The sequence below is a fragment of the Rousettus aegyptiacus genome, unplaced genomic scaffold (genome assembly GCF_014176215.1).
Source record: "Rousettus aegyptiacus isolate mRouAeg1 unplaced genomic scaffold, mRouAeg1.p scaffold_m13_p_13, whole genome shotgun sequence".
In the NCBI taxonomy this organism is placed as follows: Eukaryota; Metazoa; Chordata; class Mammalia; order Chiroptera; family Pteropodidae; genus Rousettus; species Rousettus aegyptiacus.
This window is the reverse complement of record NW_023416288.1, coordinates 30,669,404-30,690,334: the sequence shown is the minus strand read 5'-3', so window position 1 is coordinate 30,690,334 and position 20,931 is coordinate 30,669,404. Positions and strand designations below refer to the sequence as shown.

Sequence of the window (20,931 nt, the reverse complement as noted above, 5' to 3'; positions counted from 1 at the left end):
TAATAGGCTATGAATCATGACTGGCAGAAATCAGTGTTTTCCTGAGACCAAGAAGTATTCAAGACTAGGAATGTGTCATAATATAGATAAAAGTCCTGTGGGAAATTAGGCAAGGTATGCTCAAGTACCAAACTATTTCAAAATTAAATAACACCAACTTGAACCAAGATAAAACTAAAATTAATTAAATTAAAATTAAGTTAATTAACATTAAAATTCCCATGTGAATGGAAAGAAAAAGCTTTTATGGACTTCAGCTAGCCTAAAATAGAAGTATATTATCTAATGAGTCAACAATGACTGATCATACCCATAACAAGGAGATGGTAATACAGGTATTCCTGCTTTCTGACATTTTGTATTATGCCACTTTGCTTTTAGGGAAGACTTACATTAGCACCTGTTTTCGCTGACCAAAGGAGATCCAAAGAGGATTTTTGATTCTATGAAAAATAAGTTTAAAGTGAAAATAGCATTCAGCGTTTGTTTTGCAGCAAAGGATTAGAGAGGTAGCATGCACCCTGAGCAGCGCCAGTGGCCCTGCCAAACTCCTTCTCTGGGACTACGTCTCAGCATCTCAACACCAAGGCTTTGAACTGTGTCTGTGAGCATCTATGCTCCATCTAGATGTATGTTGCACATCCTTTAGCAAGATGTCCTAAGATATTAGAAAAGCCTAAGTGTTATGCTTAGGGTAAAACAGTGTAATTAAGCACATTTGGTAAGATTTGGTAGGTTATTTTGGGTCTGGGAATGATAAAAAATTTTCCATCTAAATTAATGGTAATAGCTTCTTTGCTTTATGCCGCTTGAACTTACAAAACTTCATAGAAACACTACTTTCAGAGAGTAGGGGATACCTAAATGTGATTATTGAAGCAAAAACAATTTGCAGCTCATCAGGTCATTTTTTCAGCAAATGTGTATGTCTCGTTTTATCAATAATGCACACCTGCTATGATAGTTGTACTCTTGAACCAAATCTCCTACTGTTTATTGACTATCTACTATATCCAGGATACTTTAAGAAAACAACATATCTTAAATTGACGGACTTGGTGGCCTGAATAATCTGCCCTTCAAAGTTTAAGTAAATACCAACTCGTGAGCTATAAACCTAAAAGTATTTTTATTTAATAATTAATTTAGAAGAGTTTTACTGAGTGGTTTAAAATTTAAAACCTAGATTTAAATTTGCTATAGTACCTTTTTCTTTTCCTTTTTTAAAGGCAAAAATCGTAATTCCTATTTAGCTTCTTTGTTATGGAATACCTTGCTTTGAAAAAAAGGTAGGGATTACAAGGTCATAAAATTGATAAGGTGTGTATAAATGATTGTTCATTTTGAAAAAATTATTACAAGTTTTCTTCAAACCCTGAATTCATCAAAGTAAGTAATTCCATAGCTGATTGGAATAACTTTAGGGACAAGGTGCTTTGATTCCATTACAACCAGTGTTTTAATTATAATATATTTAAAACTATTTTAAGAACAGTACAACAATTTAAACTTTTAAATTTTGGCAGCCCCTAAAAAGCAGCTGGCCTCTACTTACATTCTGCCTTCATCAGCTGATAACCCTGCAAATCCTTGAAAACTGTTTGGGACCCTAGTTCTTAGAATATTTGCTTATTCCAATGAAGGCGGTGACTTTAAGAGAATGGTACCTGTGGAGCATTCTTTAAAATCTTTTGAAATAAAATGCTAATAAAATTAGCTAGGGCTATTAATTAGGAAGGAGAGTGTTTTACTGACATCTGTAGGTGTGACCACTGGATTGCTGTTGATAGGTTCAAGGGGAGATGGGTACTGCAGGTATTTGCTAATGTAGGAGAAATTACAGAAATGGAGCCTGAGGTTCTCTTGCTCTGAGGCTTTAAGCATATCCATCTCACACTGCTCTTTTCCTTCTGCCCACCTACTGTGGGAAGAGAAATCACCAAGAGTTCCATATCCATGTACAGCAAAATGACCACAAAGGTTTCAGTGCTAATGCTTCTAAATAATACATCTGGTTCTCAAACTGCCAATCCTAATTTGTTTTGCATTTTAAAAAAAAGAGAAGGCATAATACACAGTGGTTTTAATTTTTTTCACAAGATTTTAGATTACTGGCAGAATGTACTTTAGAGGCTGGCTGTAAATGTTACTGTAAATGAAAGAAAATACAATTAAGAATAGAAATAAAATTACCAGATCAAATTATATATTTAGATAAATGGAAAACATAACTCAGCTTACCAATATTGTTATTTACACAGAACTTTTAAATCATACATATATAAAATAAGGTACATATAAAAATTTAAACAAATTCCTTGATTGAATAATAATAAAGGCATTTCTAATTTTTCACCTGTAACAAAGGAGCTCTTATTTTAGGTAAATAAATGTTCGTATACTGGTAGGACTGTGATTTATCCTGTGAAACCCAAAGCTCAGAATAATGGAATTTTTAGGAAAGAGCATGTGAAAAATTTCATTTACTAGTAAAGTGGAAGATAACTACCTAATTTGTCAAAAATTTTACATTGTAATCCTATCTCTCTAACAAAAGGATATAATATAATTTTGGGAAACAGCATATGCCCATTGAGAGAGAAACTGAGAAAGATATGAGAGAAATTCCTGAGGCCTGGAGTAAAGGTCTAGCTCAAAGTACTCTAATATGTGTTACAAAATGCTGGTAGTTCCAAATTAAAATCACTCTTCCTGTAAGGCCCAACTACATCTTATTCTCTCTTTGCTAAAATCTTTCAACTTAGTTAACTGGATAATTTTTCCCTCTGAGAATATATTTCCAATTTTACAGCACAAGTTGATGAGGAAATAAGATTCATTTCGCAGAAAACTGCTTTACAAGCAAATGTGCTAGAATATTTTTATAAAGTGAGGAATAGATGCATTATCTCACAAGTTCTAGAAAATGTCTGTTTTCTTTTAAAAATCTGAAGGGAAGGTGGTGTGTAAACAGAACATGTCTGTACTTGAATAGCATGAACCTAGATATCGATCATGCAATAAAAGAGATCAAAGCATGCCAAATAATTACTAAGTACTCTTTCCTTGCATTACCCAAAGATCAAAATGTGTGCTAACAGCATCACTGCACTGACTGTGCATTTACTAATTTAAAATATACATTTCGATTTCTCAGGAGCTCTTGATGAGTTCCCCATTCCTTTATTTTTCCATTGTGCAGAACCACTATCAAATCCGCGTTCTGTATAGTGGAGAGTCTGTGAGCAACCACTAGGCACGTCCTCCCCTTACTGGCCTTATTAAGGGCATGCTGAACCACCTGGAGGAGAGAAGGACCTGTGATCATTAGCTCAGGTTAGATGACTGAAACGGCATCTCAGCTACAGTGAGGTTAAAAAGATGTATTGAAGAAATGAGAGCGCAGGGTGAAAACCAATATTTGTTGAGTATATAAAATGTTCCAGTGATGGATGTCTCATTTAAATCTTTGCAATAACCCCATAGGGTTGGGGTATTTTCATTTTTCTAATGAGTAAACTGAGAATTGAAAGGTCTAGGTTGCTTGATGAAGGTCATACCACTACAAACTGATGAACCCAGGATTACAGCCCAGATGTCTGAATTTCTTTCATAATATACTTTTCTCTTGGAAATTGAAAATGATAATCATCTAAAACAGCAATTGAGTGAGAGTTAACCACATGAACTCTTATGTCAGACACCAGCTATTAGAATTTAGGGAAGTTACTTAGGTTTTCTAAGCCTTAGTATGCTAATCTATAAAATGAGCATAATAAAATAACCTAATTCATCAAGTTGTTGTGAGGACTAGGATAATAGCATATAATGAACACTTGATAAATATGAATAGTTATAATTTATGTAACCAATGTTCATTTAACAAATAAGTGCCTACTAGGGATAAGAAACTACTAGAGGACAAGGACCTAGCAAAGTTAAAACATCTGAAGGAGTTTGCAGTGTAGGTCTGTCGTCACAAGTGTGTTTGCTTCTTTGTTTCCCTCTCAAATTAAGCTAACAGTTTGTAGAAGGCGGAGTAACTAGCAGGCTCTGGCACTGCAGTGCAGAACACTGTTACACACGTACGTTGCCTTATTAATTTGTTTGGCATCACTGAAATAATAATAAAATAGGAAAGTTATTTTTCTCGGGCTTTTTCCTTGAGTGGAGAAACCTTTCAGGTATTGGGCCTTTTTTTGATAATGAGACAAGTTCAAGAGAGAAAACCTTCTAGAACATGAGATGCCCTGTGTCCCAACTCTCTCCCACCTCCCTATTAGCCTCTACCCTTTTTAAAAGGCCAAACCCTTAATTACAACTGGTGACTTGAGGACTACAATTCTCTAAACTGACCTTTATTTCTTCCATGGTGCTCCACTCTCATATTTGAAATTATATTCTGAGATAAAAGAAGAAGATATTACCTTTTCGCTCTCATTATCAAGAGCTGAAGTGGCCTCATCCAGCAATAAAATTTTTGGTTTTCGGAGAAGAGCCCTTGCAATAGCTAGTCTTTGTTTTTGGCCGCCAGAAAGCTGTGTTCCTTTCAATCCAACTTGTGTGTTGTATTTCTATTACAGGAACATGCAATTAAGAAAGCAAGGCTTGGTTATTTAAATTAGCATGGCAACTGTGGGCGAGAACCATCTAAATATTTCAAATTTTGCTACTCTGGAAAATTTGTGTCCCAACAAGTGCTGAAATCTATTCTTGTGCTTTGTTGACATAAATGCGAAACCAGCAGTAAACACTAACATCTCATTTACATATCTAATCTGATCACACACAGGAGACCTTTGCCGTTATGCTCCTACAAAGGAATTGTTTGAATTAAAGCATAAGAAAAAAATTATTGGTAAAAAAAAAAGTTCCAAGTAAACACAAATCTTTTTCCATTAAATTGCATTATCTTCTATTTTCAGGTCAAAATGATTTAAAGTATCTAAACATTAGGTTCCTTCACTCCAGCTCTCGCTAAATCTCTATGGGCACTTCTCTCCAGATGCCAGGATGCTGTTCTCAGTGGTACAAGTGTTGTCTTCCTGGAGATAAGTTAGGCTGGCATCCTGAGATAGTTCATTCAGCTTTTCAGGCAATAAGAGTGACATTTAGTACTTCACGATGTTTCCACAGCTCTCCTACTTACTAACCACCCCTTCTCCAGTGTCTCCCTCCACAGAAGGATAAAGGAAATGTCTCATATCCTGTACCCTTCGCAGTCTGCTACATCACGATTAGTCAGTTCAGTTAGTGCAAGCAGGCTCCTGCTTTCTTTCTAGATTGTCCCATTGATTCTGCTTCCCTCCAAAGTTTCACACTGCTTTTGAGCTGCCCTTGCCAGTTGTCTAACAAATACATGCCATTAGTACCCAGACAAGTATGTGTGGATGGATCAGTTCCACTGGAAAGCAAGTCCAAGTGTACAGCCTTCTAAAGATGGATCGGTAGCAGCATCACAGAGAAGATGCAGCATGTGACTATACGATGTTCATTTTGTCTTAGTACAGGAATGTAAGTCTCAAGAATGAATTGGATGAAAATCAAATTCACATGTTTTAGCCTCATTAAGTAGAATGGATTGTAAATGTGGGTATATACATTGTCTCAACAGCAATTTAAAAACATTTTCAGATACTTTGACTGAAGGTTTTCCTTTTTTAATGAAGAATCAGTTTAATTCTTTCCTGTTTAAACTGAAAATTTAGGGTAATGCAAATCAAAATCACAATGAGATACCACCTCACCTATAAGAATGGCTATTATCAACAACACAAATAATAAGTGTTGGAGAGGTTGTGGAGACAAAAGGAACCCTCATATACTTCTGGTGGGAAAGTAAATTGGTACAGCCACTATAGAAAACAGTATGGAGGTTCCTCAAAAAATTAAGAATAGAATTATTATATGACCTAGCAATCCCTTTTTTGAGTATCTAACCCCCACATTTGAAAACATTTAAGAAAGAAAGATATATGCACCCCAATGTTCACTGCAGCATTATTCACAGTGGCCAAGACATGGAAATAACTAATGTGTCCTTCAACAGATGACTGGCTAAAGAAGATGTGGTGCATATATACAATAGAATATTACTCAGCCATAAGAGATAAAATACTGCCATTTGTGACAACATGGATGGATCTTGAGATAATCATGCTAAGCAAATGAGTAAGGCAGAGAAAGTTGAGAACCATGTGATTTCATTTATATGTGGGACAGAAAACTGAAAGCAACACACGAAAAAGACAAATAGACTCAATGGACATGGACAACAGTTTAGTGGTTATCAGAGGGAAGGTGGGATAGATAAAGGTAAAAAGGGTCAAATATATGATAATGGAAGGAGATTTGATTTGGGGTGGTAAATGCACAATGCAATATACAGATGAAATGTTGTGGAATTGTACAGTTGAAAGCTATATAATTTTGTTAACCCATTACCCTAATAAATTTAATTAAAAATACATAAATAAACTGAAAATTTAAATGAATTTTCTGCAAACACTGGGATGGTAAGTATGCTGAAATCATCTGTTTTATGAGCCTCTCAAGGGGCATGGCTTCTTTATATGAACCTGGGCCAAAAAGCCAGTTGGGTCCTGAAAGGAACATCAGAAAGAGTCTAACTAAATCAACTGCATTCTGGAAAATCCCATGGGCCCTGGGAAAGAGTTGCAGGGTGGTTCCAGTGGTTGAAGTTCTATTTGAGGAGCCATGATATGGCTTGTCTGAGAGCTGCCACTGTGTGATATTATGGGGACTAGGTAACATGTATATCTGGTCTGTTTCTCAGAGGAGCCTCAAGACCCAGATGGTGTTGCTTCAACTCCTCTCTCATACCCCAGGCCGATATTTCCAAACACCTGCCGATCATCTCTATGACATATACCACAGATGTATTACTTAGCACACTACAAATTGACTCCCTGGTATTTACCTTCCTGGTTTGAACTGCCAGACAGGTCCACAGTCCCTTATTTGAAACTCTCAGGGCTACATCTGTTTAAGAATTCCTGTGCGTCCTTCAGGAAGTGGAAGGGTCGAAGGAAGGAGGAGCGGAAGGACAGAAGGACAGCAAGGGAAGGAAGGCAGGACGGAAGAAGGAAGGAAGGACTGAAGGACAGGCGGGACAAGAAGAAAGAAGCCAAGGAAGAAGCGACAAGAAAGAAGGGAAGGGAAGGGGTAATGGGGAGGGAGGGACTGAGGGAGGGCGGGAGGATATGGGAGGGAGGGAGGGAGTGATGGGAGGGAGGGGGAGGGCGGGAGGAGAGAGAGCAGAGGGAAGGAAGGAAGGACAGTACGGCACGGTCAGGCAAGCTTCCTTCCTTCCTTCCTTCCTTCCTTTCTTTCTTTCTTTCTTTCTTTCTTTCTTTCTTTCTTTCTTTCTTTCTTTCTTTCTTTCTCTTTCTTTTCTTTCTTCTTTTACTTTATAAGAAAATATACTATAATTTGTAGGTGTTATATATTACATATATTTAACATATGATGTATATATATATTATTTAAAACCCCAAGAAAGGTCTGGGGAAGCAATTGGTAAGCAAATACATGAATATTTGTGCAGAAATATTTGATTATTCATTCCAAATAGGGTTAATAAAGACTGCATTTAGCCTCACAGTATTTTGGCCACCAAACAAATTTGCGCCAAACATACAAAATTTGTGAGTATTTGAGAGGGGAAGGCATGGAGTTTGACAGATTTTGGAAATTGGAATGGGGGCTGGATGCCTCTGAACTGGTCCTATGGCAGGTAAGTCTGAGCACACAGCCCTTTTATAGCTTTCTCATAGCTAGCTACAATCTTATGGGTCTCTAGAAAGGAGTCCTGGTGGTCTTCAAAGTTAGATATATTTGGGGGCTCATCTCTCAAATACAGGTACTAAAAGTTGAGGTGCCTGATGTGGGGTTTGAACCTTTAATCCTTGAAGAGAAGCTCTGAGTTTTGAATTTTCTCTAGGTTGTGGGTCACTGCACTGGGGCTGGGGTTTAAGCAAGACTGTGTCCCAGTCTCTCCTACCCACTGTGATGTGGTTTTCTTCTCATTTGCCCAGTGCATAGGTCATCCAGCTTTAGGTTTGTTAAAGAGGGAATCGTTCCATATGTAGCTGTAGACTCAATGTGTCCATGGGAGGAGGTGAGTTCAGGATCTTCCTACTCACCATCTTAAACTGGAAGCTATTCTTTCAGGAAATAACATAATCTTGGTTCTCAAAGTTTATTGTAAAAAGTTAGCACACTAAATCTGTGCAGTATGTAGTTTTGGGTAAATTTAAGAAATAGTACAATAAAAAGAATGAAAGACAAACAATTTAAGAATAACAGAAAAATGACACAAATAGAAAGTGGATAGCATTTTACCATACATAAAGAAAAAAAACTATCAGGGTTATGTGGATAATAATCTGACCATGAATGAACAATGCAGTGAGTACCTTGGTTAAAAAAGGGAATAACCACTGAAAGACACTCGCAGGGTTACAATATTTATAAAAAAAAAAAAATGTTAATTTCTCTATTAAAGTTACTACTGCAGAACCTTCAAGAGTAAGGAAAATTGTATTAATAGCCCATTTCTAATTATAGGCACCATTTAGGCACCATCTGAGGGAAGGTACAGTAACATAAAAGAGAGTGTGCTAACCATTATCCTTGCCCCAGAGAACAGGGCACTAAATTTGTTGTTTGATGTAACAGTTATTAAACTTTGGCATTTCTTTTTAAAGTGAGCTAGAAATTATAAACATTTGTTTCTCATTAAAAGTAGGTATTTATACTTTTATTTTATTTGTGTGACTGTGTGTGTAGGTTAAACCTTCAGAAATTACTAACTCTTTAAATTACAATTCCCTACTCATGTGTGCCACTTCTGGATTTGTATCAATGCCTGCTATACTAAATTCTTCTCTATGGTTAACCAAGATGTCTAAGTTTTCTGAGATTTTGTGTCAGCTGTTACAGTGAATACAGAGAGGTGACAGAAATGGTAGGCAAGGACCTAACAGTCTAGGGGGGCAAGGTGACGTTAAAAATGTCAATAAGCACGCAGAGTAATTTTTGACTGTGATAAGCACCCTGACGACTATGTATTAGGTGGTTGGAGTGGTGGGGACTCTTTCAAATAAGGTGGCCAGAAAACCCTCTGCAGAGGTGACATTTGAAAGAGCTTGGAAGTTCTGCAAAGAGCCAGAAGAAAGGAGAGCCCGGATGAAGAAACATGAAGTGTTATTGTCCTGAGGTGAGGAAGAACTTGGCATGCTCATGAGAAAGACAAGCGGCCAGCATAGCGGCAGCAGAGTAAGCACAAGGGGAAAAAGACGTGGACAGACAAGCAGGGCAGAAGGCCTTGCCAAACCCCCGTACTTTATTCTAAGTACAATGGGATGCCATTAGGAAGTTTTTAGCCAGGAAGGATATGTTCTAAATTATGTTTTTAAAGAATTCCTCTAGTCGCTGTGAGGAAAAAGAATGATAAAGGGGCAAGACTAGAAGCACGAAGACAGATTGAGAGGCTACTGGAGTGGTCCAGAGGAGGAGGATGGTGGTGTAGACATGAATAGAGTGTAAATGGGTAGAAGGTGAAGAATCAAAATGTGAAAATTAATTCAGTTTAAACCAAAACCAAATTATATTAATATAATTTGGTTTTGGAAAAAATAATCATGTAAAAATCTCAAACTTTGCTTTTTACATCTAACTATATATTACATGCTGGCAATAACTAAATTGTATAATCCGAGGAGCACAAAAACAAACACTTAGGCCCAGTAAATTACTTAGGCTTACTTGGCAGCTTTGTAGTTCAAGATTTCAGATATTTTCTTACCTCAGGGAGACTTTCAATAAAAGAATGGATATTTGCCGCATTTGCTACTTCTTTTATCTCATCTAACAGCACAACACGGCTGTTATCACCATAGGCAATGTTCTCAGCAATGCTACAGTTGAAGAGTACAGGCTCTTGAGAAACGATTGCGATTTGGGAACGGAGCCATTGTACGTTCAATTCCTTTACATCCACACCATCAAATAGCTGCCAAAAGCAGAATAGAGAATGGTATGTGAAGATCACTGTTTCAAGTTACAGTTCACGGTACTCAAACATATACAAATCATAACAAGAAGGTTAGGCATTTGAGCTATTTAGTAGTATAATGTTACCTAAGAAAGGCTCATAAATCATATGTTGTATAGAAGTGGATGGCATGTAACTGACAAAAATGCCAACTCCTAAACTTACCTGATGTTTCTAAGAATGGCCATGTACTCTAGAGACCTGCCTGGAGTTTGGAGTAAAGCCTGCTACTCTGTACTGAAGTCAGATGGAAAATGATGAACCTCTACTGTAGCAGGAGCCCACTTTATTACAGCCCAGAAAGAGGGTAGGCATAGACTGATATAGTAGTCTACACGCAGAAATATGCCATTTTGCACAAAGCCATATTTATTTACGTGGACATAAAGCAACACTCAACCTACTACATGAGGGGGGTCTTTAGGAACCATAGAAATAGTGGTAAACAAGACAACATTCATGGAGAGAGGCAAGCAACACACACACTAACAAAGAACTCAATAAACTCAGATAAAGAAAGTGTCATGAAGACAGGATAATGGGGTAGAGAGTGACAGAGGATGTGAGGATGAAGGAAGGGGATGGGTGGAATCATTATTTCTATAGAGTTATGTAAAAAGCCCTACCTAAGGAAGTAGTATTTAGCTTGCGATATAGATGATGAGAAGGAGCCATCAAAGAAGTTAGGGTAAGAACATTCATTCCATCCAGGGCAACAGCAAGAACAAAGGCCTAAAAGGGTATTTAAAGAACATAAAGAAGCCAGTGAGACTGATGCAGAGCACAGTTGTGTGGGGGTGGTGCCAGGAGAGGAGTCTGGAGAGAGAGGCGGTGCCAGATCGTGAAGGACCATGACTAATGGTGTAAACTATGGTTTATTTAACAGCCGTAGGAAGCCATTGGAGGGTTAAAAAAAGGGGGTGTCGTATGCTATGTGCTAACAGATGAATGTTACCTAATGTTGGCACTCACTGTTGATTCTGTTATTTGTAACAAGGAAGCCAGCCATTTTGGACCCTTCCGTTTTGCGAATAGTCAATGCAAATTTCTGATGGAGAAAAGACTGTAAATTGCAGGAAAAGGAGGACTAATATGACAGCCTTTGACTTTCAGGGGCTTCTAGTTTTTTTCGGGGGGAGGAAGAGGTGGAACAGGAAGTTGTATTTGCATATGTGGGTGATGTGGTGGTGGCCAGGGTAGAGAAGATAACTGATAACGTGAATATTAGGTAGAATAAGAAAAGTGCCAGGTGAGAAAAACAGTCCTTGGAGTTCAAAGGAGGGAGAGGTTGCATTTTTTAGAGATCAGAATGTAGGACTTAATAGAGCTGATTCAGGTAAGCCCTAATCATGCATAAAGTTTTAAGAATTGGGGAGTGGGAGGTGAAGATGGCCAGTGGGAACAGCAGAAAGCCTGAACTGGAGAGGCAGAGGAAGCTGTTATCTCTGTCTTAAACAGAACAGAATAAAGAAAGAGCCTGGATGGGGCCTATATTTGAAAAGAATTCCATGGCTTTTAGATCAAAATTTCTACTGCCATATGGTTGAAGAACCTTTAGGTCTTGGTATTTAGCCTCCATTATTTCTTTCTATTTTATTTTATACAAAATCCAGTAAGTTTCACGTATACAATTCGACAGTAAGTCATATATATTGTACTGTGTGCCTGTATATTATTTCTGTTAGTAGTCTGCTTGTCCTCTTAGTTAAGGGACAATTTTTTTCTTTTTTTTTTTTTTTTTTTGTCTTCCCTTTTAACTAGTGTACTGTTTGCCCCAACCAAACCCATAAGGATACTTAATCCCAAGAGAATGTTTAAGAATAGCACCACTAACCCCCAGATAAGTTGTATTTAAATTTGGTCTTACTACTTGTCCTTTCATGGGGTCATAAAACCTCTGCAAAAGTTGGACAGAAGTGCTTTTCCCACAGCCGCTGCTCCCAACAAATGCCACTGTCTTCCCCTTCTCAATACTTAGGGATAAGCCACGAAGGATGAGTACATCTGGGCGACATGGATAGAAGAAAGAGACTTCTCGAAACTCTATATTCCCTTCACATGTGTCCTGTGAAAGAAAGTTGGCAGCGTTTAGAAAGATTGTAGCACATTATAGGACATTGGATGAGCACTTACTGAAAATTGTGTACAACCATTTTAATTTTAAACACCGTATTCCTGTCTATAGAGCTGCTGACTGCACTTAGGTTTCTGTCACTTTTGTTTAGGTTTTTATATCTGTACTTCCTGTGCTCTTCACTACTGGATTTCACAAAGTTGCTTAAAAGCACTGGTTTCCTTCAGCTTCGCTGCTCAGACACACGGTCCAATCTTCGGATTAGCTGTTTGACTAGCTGCTTTAAATAAAAATATCTTTTTAAAAAATTTAGTTTGTGCTTTACAGACTTTCATTGCTTAATTCAGAACAGCTAGTGTCCTTAATACACTATATGTATAAATGTTATTTTTACAAGTTGGACCATGTTTTACAGTTTTATAGTCTTTGTAAGAAGCATTTCTGTAGTCTATGCTATGTATATAGTTCTGTGAAGACATTTATCAATGAGACACTCGATCCCTGTATAGTAATGTTCACAAAGAAATGAGTGGTATTATTGTTATACATCTAAATCCTAGGATTAAAAAAAAGTTTCCTATATCCTTTTACTTTCCAAAAGACAAGTATGAAATCTTATTTTGACTATGATGTATCTCTGAATATTCTATTTTGAGAATTTTCAGATTTTTTAATTATTGTCACTAACAACCAGCATTCCTTTTAATAATTAGGTAGCTCTAGTGATAATGTACTATTTTAAGCTGTCATAGATATAAAGTTGTTAAATTTCTTGAGGAAAATAATTTTAAATGAAAAATTTCTTTTAAGTATATACCTAACGGCTATTCTTAATTTTAAATTTTAAATGTCTAGAAGTCTTAAAATTGAATATATTTTTAATGTATAAGACTACCATAGAGAGGCTTGTTTTGAAAGCCTCTACTGTTTAACAGTCTTTTAGAGTTTGTAGCTAAATATGTGTATGCATATGTGTGTATTTGTGTGTAAATTTAATAAATATAGTTTCTGCTTTTCCTCTTCTGTTTGCAGATATATTTCCCATGAAAAGTAGTGTCTGAAGCTACAGGCCATTATTTACTTTGTATATATTATCACAGAAACAAACAAATAAACCTTAATGCATATCTTCATCCAAGACTAAATTGTTCGCTGTCTAAATACAATTAAATATTTAAATCCTTTATTCAAGAACATTCTCATGGCACCAGGCAAATAAACTAGAAGCATATATTGTTTAATATAAAATATGTGTACTTTAGTGGTAGAGGTGAATTTAAATTCAGATAAGACCCCCTTTCTCCCTTTGCAGCCATTACAATGATTTTATACAAGCTTTTAATTCCTTATAGCACTTTATTTTGCAAAGTTATCAAATAATGCCTTCATTTAAGTTTCCATTTAGAGAGCATGCATGTGGACAATGAACAATAAGTGGATATTTAAAAACATAGTTGTGCTTACCGGTATTTTCCCTTCTTGACTACAGCTATCTATAGTTGGTTTCTTTTCCAACAAAGCAAACAGATGTGCAGCCCCAGATTTGGCTCTTGAATATTCAGGTGCCAAAGCAAGTGTTTCTCCAATGGCCATAGCTCCATATGCAATTGCAGTAAAAACTCTATCAAAAGATAAAACATTTACATCTTGTTAGGCCCATTTCAAACATTGGAGCTCTAAAAGAAAAAAAAAAAAAGGGCAGGTACAGAAATATTATCTTTTGATCTAGACGACACCACTAATACTGAAGGCCCAACAATGATATCTCTTTTGAAATTTTCTACCACACAGTGATTATCTTTTGCTCTGTACACCAAAATAACCTTTGAAGCTTTGGTAATCTTTAGAATTTCTTCCCCAATTAAAGACACAGATCAAAAGCCCCTAACTAGTGAACCTAAAACTTCTTAGCCACCTTGATATAAGGTTCAATTGCTTGGAGATTTGAGAGATAATTCAACTGAGAATAGGAAGAATGAGTCTCCAGTAGCGAGATCTGAATTTATACAGTAGATACGAATTTTTTTTTCATATGCTGTAATACAGTTGGGATAGATAATTGATGCCAGATGATTGGTTATCTTATTGAAGTGCAACATGATTTAAAGAGAGCAAAGCATAGAGACCATACTTTACTAATGTCTTCAAAATAAAATTTGACTAAAATACACCTTAGCAAGACTGGAAGAAGAACTTCGATATTTTAGACTTGCTATAGATTACAATCTCAGTTTCAAACTATGTTAATTATTAAATGGCATGTATGCAAATGATATTTGGAAGCTTACAGAATATTCACAGGAATGTGGTATATCACATGGCCATGTTTAAATATTATTCTCGTTTTCTTTTTCACTTTAGACATGAAAACATCTTACTGAAATGAAAAAGAATGCATCTCAGCAGAGCTAAAGGTATAATTCAGCTAAGACTGGACAAGTTTCACCGGCAATATTTAAACATTAGTCAGCAAAAGGATTGTCTGCTCTGCTGGATCACAGCAAGGTAAACATGTGTGCGTGCCCTTTACGAATGTCTCCGGGGACGGTACCTACCAAGGGGTGAATGCTGATGCAATGTCTTCAGTGACTCAAACCTCAGATCCCAAATCTTGTCTTTACAAAGATCAAACACAGTTTAAAATATAAAAACAACTGGTTTCCTGGAATGCTGGATGCTAAAATTTTTGTAGCCACTAGTTCTGTGATGTCAAAGCATTTTTAGTAGTAAGATTCACAGAAATGGTTTAAAGCTCAAAACGCCATTCAAAATACTTACTACATAGCTACAAATATCAGAAGTGGTTATTGAGTTTAGGTAACGCATCAAAGGTTTTTTGTTTTTATGTTTTATTGTTTTTTAACACAAGGAAAAAATCGAACTGAATTAGACTTAAGCCTCAATCTAATCCAAGAGTCAGCAAGTGAGGTGATGGGAAGATAGCTGGATTATGAGTCAGGGGACCTGGATTCTAGTTCTACACAGATAGAGACTTTCCAGAACAATTGAGAAAATACCTCCCTCCTCTGATTTGAGATGTGCCAAAACATCTACCTGTTCTAAAATTTCCACCATTAAAAGCAATTAAGCATTACGCATAAATTTACAGAGGCTACTATCTTTGTTAGGTTGCTCTTAAAATGGAAATTTACCGCTTAAGGGAGAAGGGCCTTCCATTTAGAACTTGTGTCTGTTTTTGAGAGGTACGTGACCCAATGGATGCACAGCAGAGCAAGAAGAAGAGTTTCAGTAGAGGAGGGAGAGTACCAGTTAAAAGCCCCCGTGCTGTCTTTACTGCGTATGTGTTAAGGAAATGGTAGGTGGGACAGGATTGACGTTGATGAGGATTATATTGAAGAACCTAACTTTGTGATGATGGGACTATCTGGGGATTGAAACGGAGACATTAATTTCCTTTATATTTTTCCCCCCAGGTGGCTTCTATATAAAGATTGGCCAAGGCTAGTCTGCTAGTTGGCTACAGAATCTGTTCTAACAGTCTGGCTTAATTAGCTAGAATGAACTTCACTGCAATTCACTGCTACTCAAAAAGCATTTATTGCACAACAACAAGTGCTGTAGCTCCATGATAGAGTCATGCCAGATCCTTCAAATCTGGTCCAGACTCCCGAAGGCATTTGAATTGAACTTCCTATGCCATTGTTTGTCTTGGGAATTTCACCTATTTGGGATATATAAAGAGGAATGATTTACTATAATGACAAATGTTTTAAAGTCACGAACGACACATTTGTTTAAGTATTAATCTATAATAATTGTTTATATACTCCCTTCATGCCCATAAATATGATTACAAGCAACATTCCACAGTTCAGAAATGATTTTCGTGTTGTACAACTTTTGAAGCATAAGTATGTAAAATAGGAATTAAAAAACCTAAAATTTAACCTCTATCATCTTTGTAAGCTTAAATTGTGCATGGAAGAAGAACTCTTATCTATACTTTATCTTTTTTTGGATTTATACGACTATACTGAATTTATAGCAAAAATCTTTGTGTTGACGGCCTGAGGGAGGAGAACATTGAGTAGGAACAAATCTGTGAAGGATTTGCAGATGCTAGGCCTCTTCTCTAGTTTTAGGGCTTTTCCATAGTTTCATGGGGCCATTGTCACTGCATCCTCACTATACTGATGCTTTCAAGGAATGACACAAAAAAGATACTACCAGATTAAGATAGTGGTGGAGGTATAGCTTGCTTCTTTCTGTCCCTTATTATTTCAAGCTATCAACCAACTATGAATATTTATGGAAAACCTACTTATATTACTGGCTCTTTGGCCAGTAATCACATTGAATATTCAAATTCTTATACGAGTTTCCATCAAGAACTGCGCTTGGATTTTGGAGGACTAGGCCACAACACATAAGCTGCCTGTCTCTGCCGCTCAGGTAATTTTCAAAGCTGTGACTTTTATTATTATTGCACCGAAGGCTGTCATGCCTTGATGTTTCGTAACCATGTCGTTTACTTAGCTTTCTGCTAATATGTGTAGCAAAGGAGGAAGAAACAGAGAAAAAGAGGAAAGTTCTGAAGTCTGGGTGTGGAGAGTTACAGAAACCTCTGCTGGTCACTAATGGTTTCTGGACTATATTGCATAAGACAAGTCAGCTAGAAACTAACCTAAAGTCACTAAAAATCAGACAGGAGAAAATTATTCTGTATTTCTCAAAGTCTGCACTGTTATAGTGAAGTGAATCAAAAGTGTTGCCAGAGCTAACAGAGGCAGAGGGGGAGAGTTTTACCATACATACGTATCCGAGAACCCAAACAAGAGATTTTCTAAATCATTGCCTGAAAGGCAGCAGAGTGAAATGTTATCACCTTTTATAAAAAGCTCATTTCAGAGACACTTCTACAATAATAGAGGTGGATGGAGACGGCTTTTACCATAAGTGTATGTTGCCTTCTTTTTTAAGAGGAAAAAGCTAAGGCCGATAGTAGCTATGCTGATAAACTAATATTATGAGCACAGCAAGGGATTCTGCTGTTAAAAAACTCCCTTTGTACATCTTTTTACTATTATTATTATTATTATTATTATTATTATTATTATTATTAAAGACATTGGTTAACGAAACCCAGTAAGTTTCAGGGGTACAATTCAACAGTAATGCATATTTATATTGCATTGTAGTTAGATTTCTTTCTGTCACCACATATTTGACCCCTTTTTTCCCATCTACCTTCCCCTTTTCCCCCAACCCTCTGGTAACCACTAGTGTATGGTTCATGTCCATGAGTCTCTGTTTGCATCTCCTTTTCTAAAGCACACTGTCATTTCTGAAAGAGAGACAGCTTACTCATCCCTATAGCTATAAATCATCACATTTGACAGGGTGAATAAGACAAATATGTCTTCCCTAATTTTTATGTAATTCTAGAAGGTTTCTGGTAGTGGAAAAAGAAAACCCTAAGGTTTTAGGCAACTATGGAGAGCAGCCTGGGATCCAGTTCCTGTGTTCATATTTCTTAAAGTGTGATTCTCAGATTCTGCACCTCGGAATAATCTGGGATGTTTGGTAAAATGTAGATTCCTGGCACTATACCATATGTATAAATCTGCAAGTTAAATTCGTGAAGTAAGCTCTGGGTATCTGCATTTTTAAATAGCTCCTTGTCTTGCGAGTTAGAAAACCATCAATTTAGAGAATGACACAAAGTTCTTTTTACCTAAGGAGGATTTTAGTAGGAGGGAGTTTTCTTTGTAAACCTCTTCCATTTAGTCAGTTGATTAGATAGAAAGCCGTTTGTCACCCTAGATTCTGGAAGGCAGAGTCTTCTAGAACAGGTATAATTTAGTGTGCCTAAAAGGACACTCGTGACGTATTCATGGTAGTTGGGGGCCACCCTGGGTCTCTAAGACGACTTTGGTGTTGAAGACAAATCTCATCTATTCACATTTTGCATGCCCTGTACCCGTATTTCCCAGAGACTCTCTCCTTAGTCCATACTATAAAAGTATGGGTGTCCTTACTTTGTCTGTAGTCTGGTTGAATAAAACTCAAATAAAAAGTGATACTAGTAGCCCTAGCTTAGCTAGCTTCCTGTTTCTTACTTCCTTCAGGACACTGAGAAATACCAATGCAATACTCTTCATTAATCATTGCTTTTATGTTAATATCCTACATATGTTCTGACAGCTAAAATGCTATGTCTTCAGAAATGACCTTTTAAATGAGTTAATGAAAAGAAATTCAAGAAGTGTGGTAGGCCAGTTGGAGAAGGAATTTTTGTGTCGGGGCCTTTTGATTCTCTTATACTTTAGGGTCATAAAATAACATTAAGCAAATTGTTCCATTTATGTTAACAATCAGCACAGCTCTGGATATTCAAATGTTTCAAAAACTAAGCAAGATTTTTTAAAAATAATTTTATAGAAAGATTATGAAAGTTTGTCTTGGCAGAATTAGTAACAATAGTAATTATAATGACAATACTAATAAAAAATGTCTACTAAGCAAAGCCTCTGACAAACCGAATCATGAACTTGAAGCTGTGCTCTACCACTTGCTGATTAAGTGACTTTGGGCCAGTTAAGTAACTTCTTTGAGTCCTAATTTTCCCCATCTGTAAAAGAGGAATCATAACATTTCACAGGATAGGTGAGAGGATTAATCAGATAGTGCATGACAAATCCTTAATACTGAGTAAGGACTTAATCAAGGTTTACTGTTATAGTGACTATCATGTGAAACAGAATGGCTGGCAGTCTTAAAAGGCCTTTTCAAGAAACATCCTGCCTGGTATCACTTGCAGACATGATAGTAATCAGCATGATTTTGAGATTGTATCATTCTTTAACTAAGAAAATTGTTTGCTTAGTTTTAACCTAAACAAATCTCAGTATGTAGAAGTAGACTCCCAATTATAAGCATCCTATTTTTATATAAATGCTGGGTCTGACTTAGACCCAGACCCAGTCCTTCTCCTAAAGCACCTGATGTCAGGTCTGTAGATATAGAAGGGAAGAAAAATAGAAGAATTTGTGAAAAACTGGACTAATGTGGAGAAACTGACACTGGAAACACATTTCTAAGAATGACTGGACTGCCTAATTATGCAGTCCAAATTTCTTCCTTTATTTTTGATTGATTGATTCAATGGATATTTATCATGTGCCTACTATGTGCCCAGCTTTTGTTTTTGACTCTAGGGAAACATTAGTGACCAAAACAGGTTAAGCTTCACCTTCCCTGAGCTTACGGTCTGTTTACCCAATAAATACAGAAACAAAAAGATAATTTAATATAGTGGTAAGTACTCTACACAAAATAAAACATGGTAATAGAATAGAAATGATGAGGAAGGGCAAAGAGACTACTTTGGCCATGGTAGAAGTCCTTCTGAGGAATGGACTTAGGAGCAGAGGCCTGGATGGTGACAAAGGCAGCTTGGCAGACTTGGGGAATGATTACTCCAGGCAGACAAAAGAACAAGTGCAAAGACATTGAGAAGGAGTTCCACGGAGGGCAGGGGCCCAAAATTCATAACTGTTCATAAGAATTCCAAAATAGAAGCTCTAAAATATGCTTTGGGAAGAGGCAGCCTCATTGGGATGCCATGATCAACTCCAAATATGACTTTTCTGAAAGGAAACACTCATTTATATGCATTTCTTTTGGAATATTTGCTTAGCAAAGAAATCAATCTCACTGATTTACAGTCACACTTGATAAAGTCATCTTCATCTTGGGGGTTCCAGGAAGCCTCACGACGTCCAAAAGGAATGGATGACAAGAAAGTATATTTTACCCTTATATTCCCACATTCTAATAAACTGAAACAGGGAGCAATACACTTAGGAGTTTAACACGGAGTATCAGTATTATATTAGTATCAGCATTTTACCAGCTAGACTATACTTACAGATATTTAATAACAAATAAAAATTAAAAAAAATTCCCAGTATGCCTTTCCCATGGATATAATTCAAATGATAATGTCTATAAACTAGTCATCTTTCCAGTTAATTTAATTACTGGACCCATTTACAAGATTTATGTATTTGTACAACTTACATGAACATGCCCTCTGGGGTCATTCGTCCAGCTTGAATTAAATAGACTCCAAATCGAAACCCCACTGCATAGGCGAAATATACAAAGGCATGGCTGAATGCATAACAGCTTCCAATGATCTGTGCTTTCTTCAAGGTTTTTCTAAAATGCACAAAATTTACTAAATAATGTAGCATGACGAATAGCAAGAACATTTTAATAAATGTAGAATAATGATTATAAAAGACTAAATATGTTATTTAGGGGATATATATTTTTCTAAAAAATAAAGAGAAAGTGGTTTATTTAACTACTGAGAATTATTATAGAGAAAACAGAAAATATAATGATTTTCTCTATAACTATACATTCTATAGTTGAGTGTAACAAAATTATCTCTGTGTACTTTCAAATGAATGGACAAGGTCTATAAAAAGACAACTAATAAAAGAGTTAAAGAGACTTGGTTTAGAAGTATTTCGAAATATTTTCTAATCTAATCTTACACTAAGAGAATAAATAGTGGAAATTAAAGGTCAGTATCAACCACAAGCATGAGTGTAAAAGAGCACAAAGCTATCTCTCTGATAAAGTAATACAAAGAGTACCACTAAGTAAATGTGATAAAGAGGGCTAGTTTAAAACTGTAAGATGTGATCACATTCATTGTGTATATATTTGTTTTAAAATGTGGACTGTTTTAGAAATTCAATATAAAAGGCTGAGCAATCTTATTGTCTTTCTTAAATGTTATTTC

The 20,931-nt window shown here is 36.4% G+C and overlaps 1 protein-coding gene across 1 annotated transcript in view; it reads right to left on the bottom strand.

Moving 5' to 3' along the window:
* Nucleotides 1-3,059: 3,059 nt before the first annotated feature.
* ABCB5 (ATP binding cassette subfamily B member 5) overlaps nt 3,060-20,931 on the bottom strand; it is an 81,850-nt gene continuing 63,978 nt past the window's right edge. Inside the window, exons 22-27 of the mRNA XM_016159521.2 lie at nt 20,196-20,336; nt 13,617-13,773; nt 11,946-12,143; nt 9,830-10,036; nt 4,428-4,574; nt 3,060-3,301 (exon numbers count right to left, since the gene is read on the bottom strand). Coding sequence (XP_016015007.1) covers nt 3,104-3,301; nt 4,428-4,574; nt 9,830-10,036; nt 11,946-12,143; nt 13,617-13,773; nt 20,196-20,336 — 1,048 coding nt within the window. The 3' untranslated portion in view covers nt 3,060-3,103. The remainder of the gene's footprint in view (nt 3,302-4,427; nt 4,575-9,829; nt 10,037-11,945; nt 12,144-13,616; nt 13,774-20,195; nt 20,337-20,931) is intronic.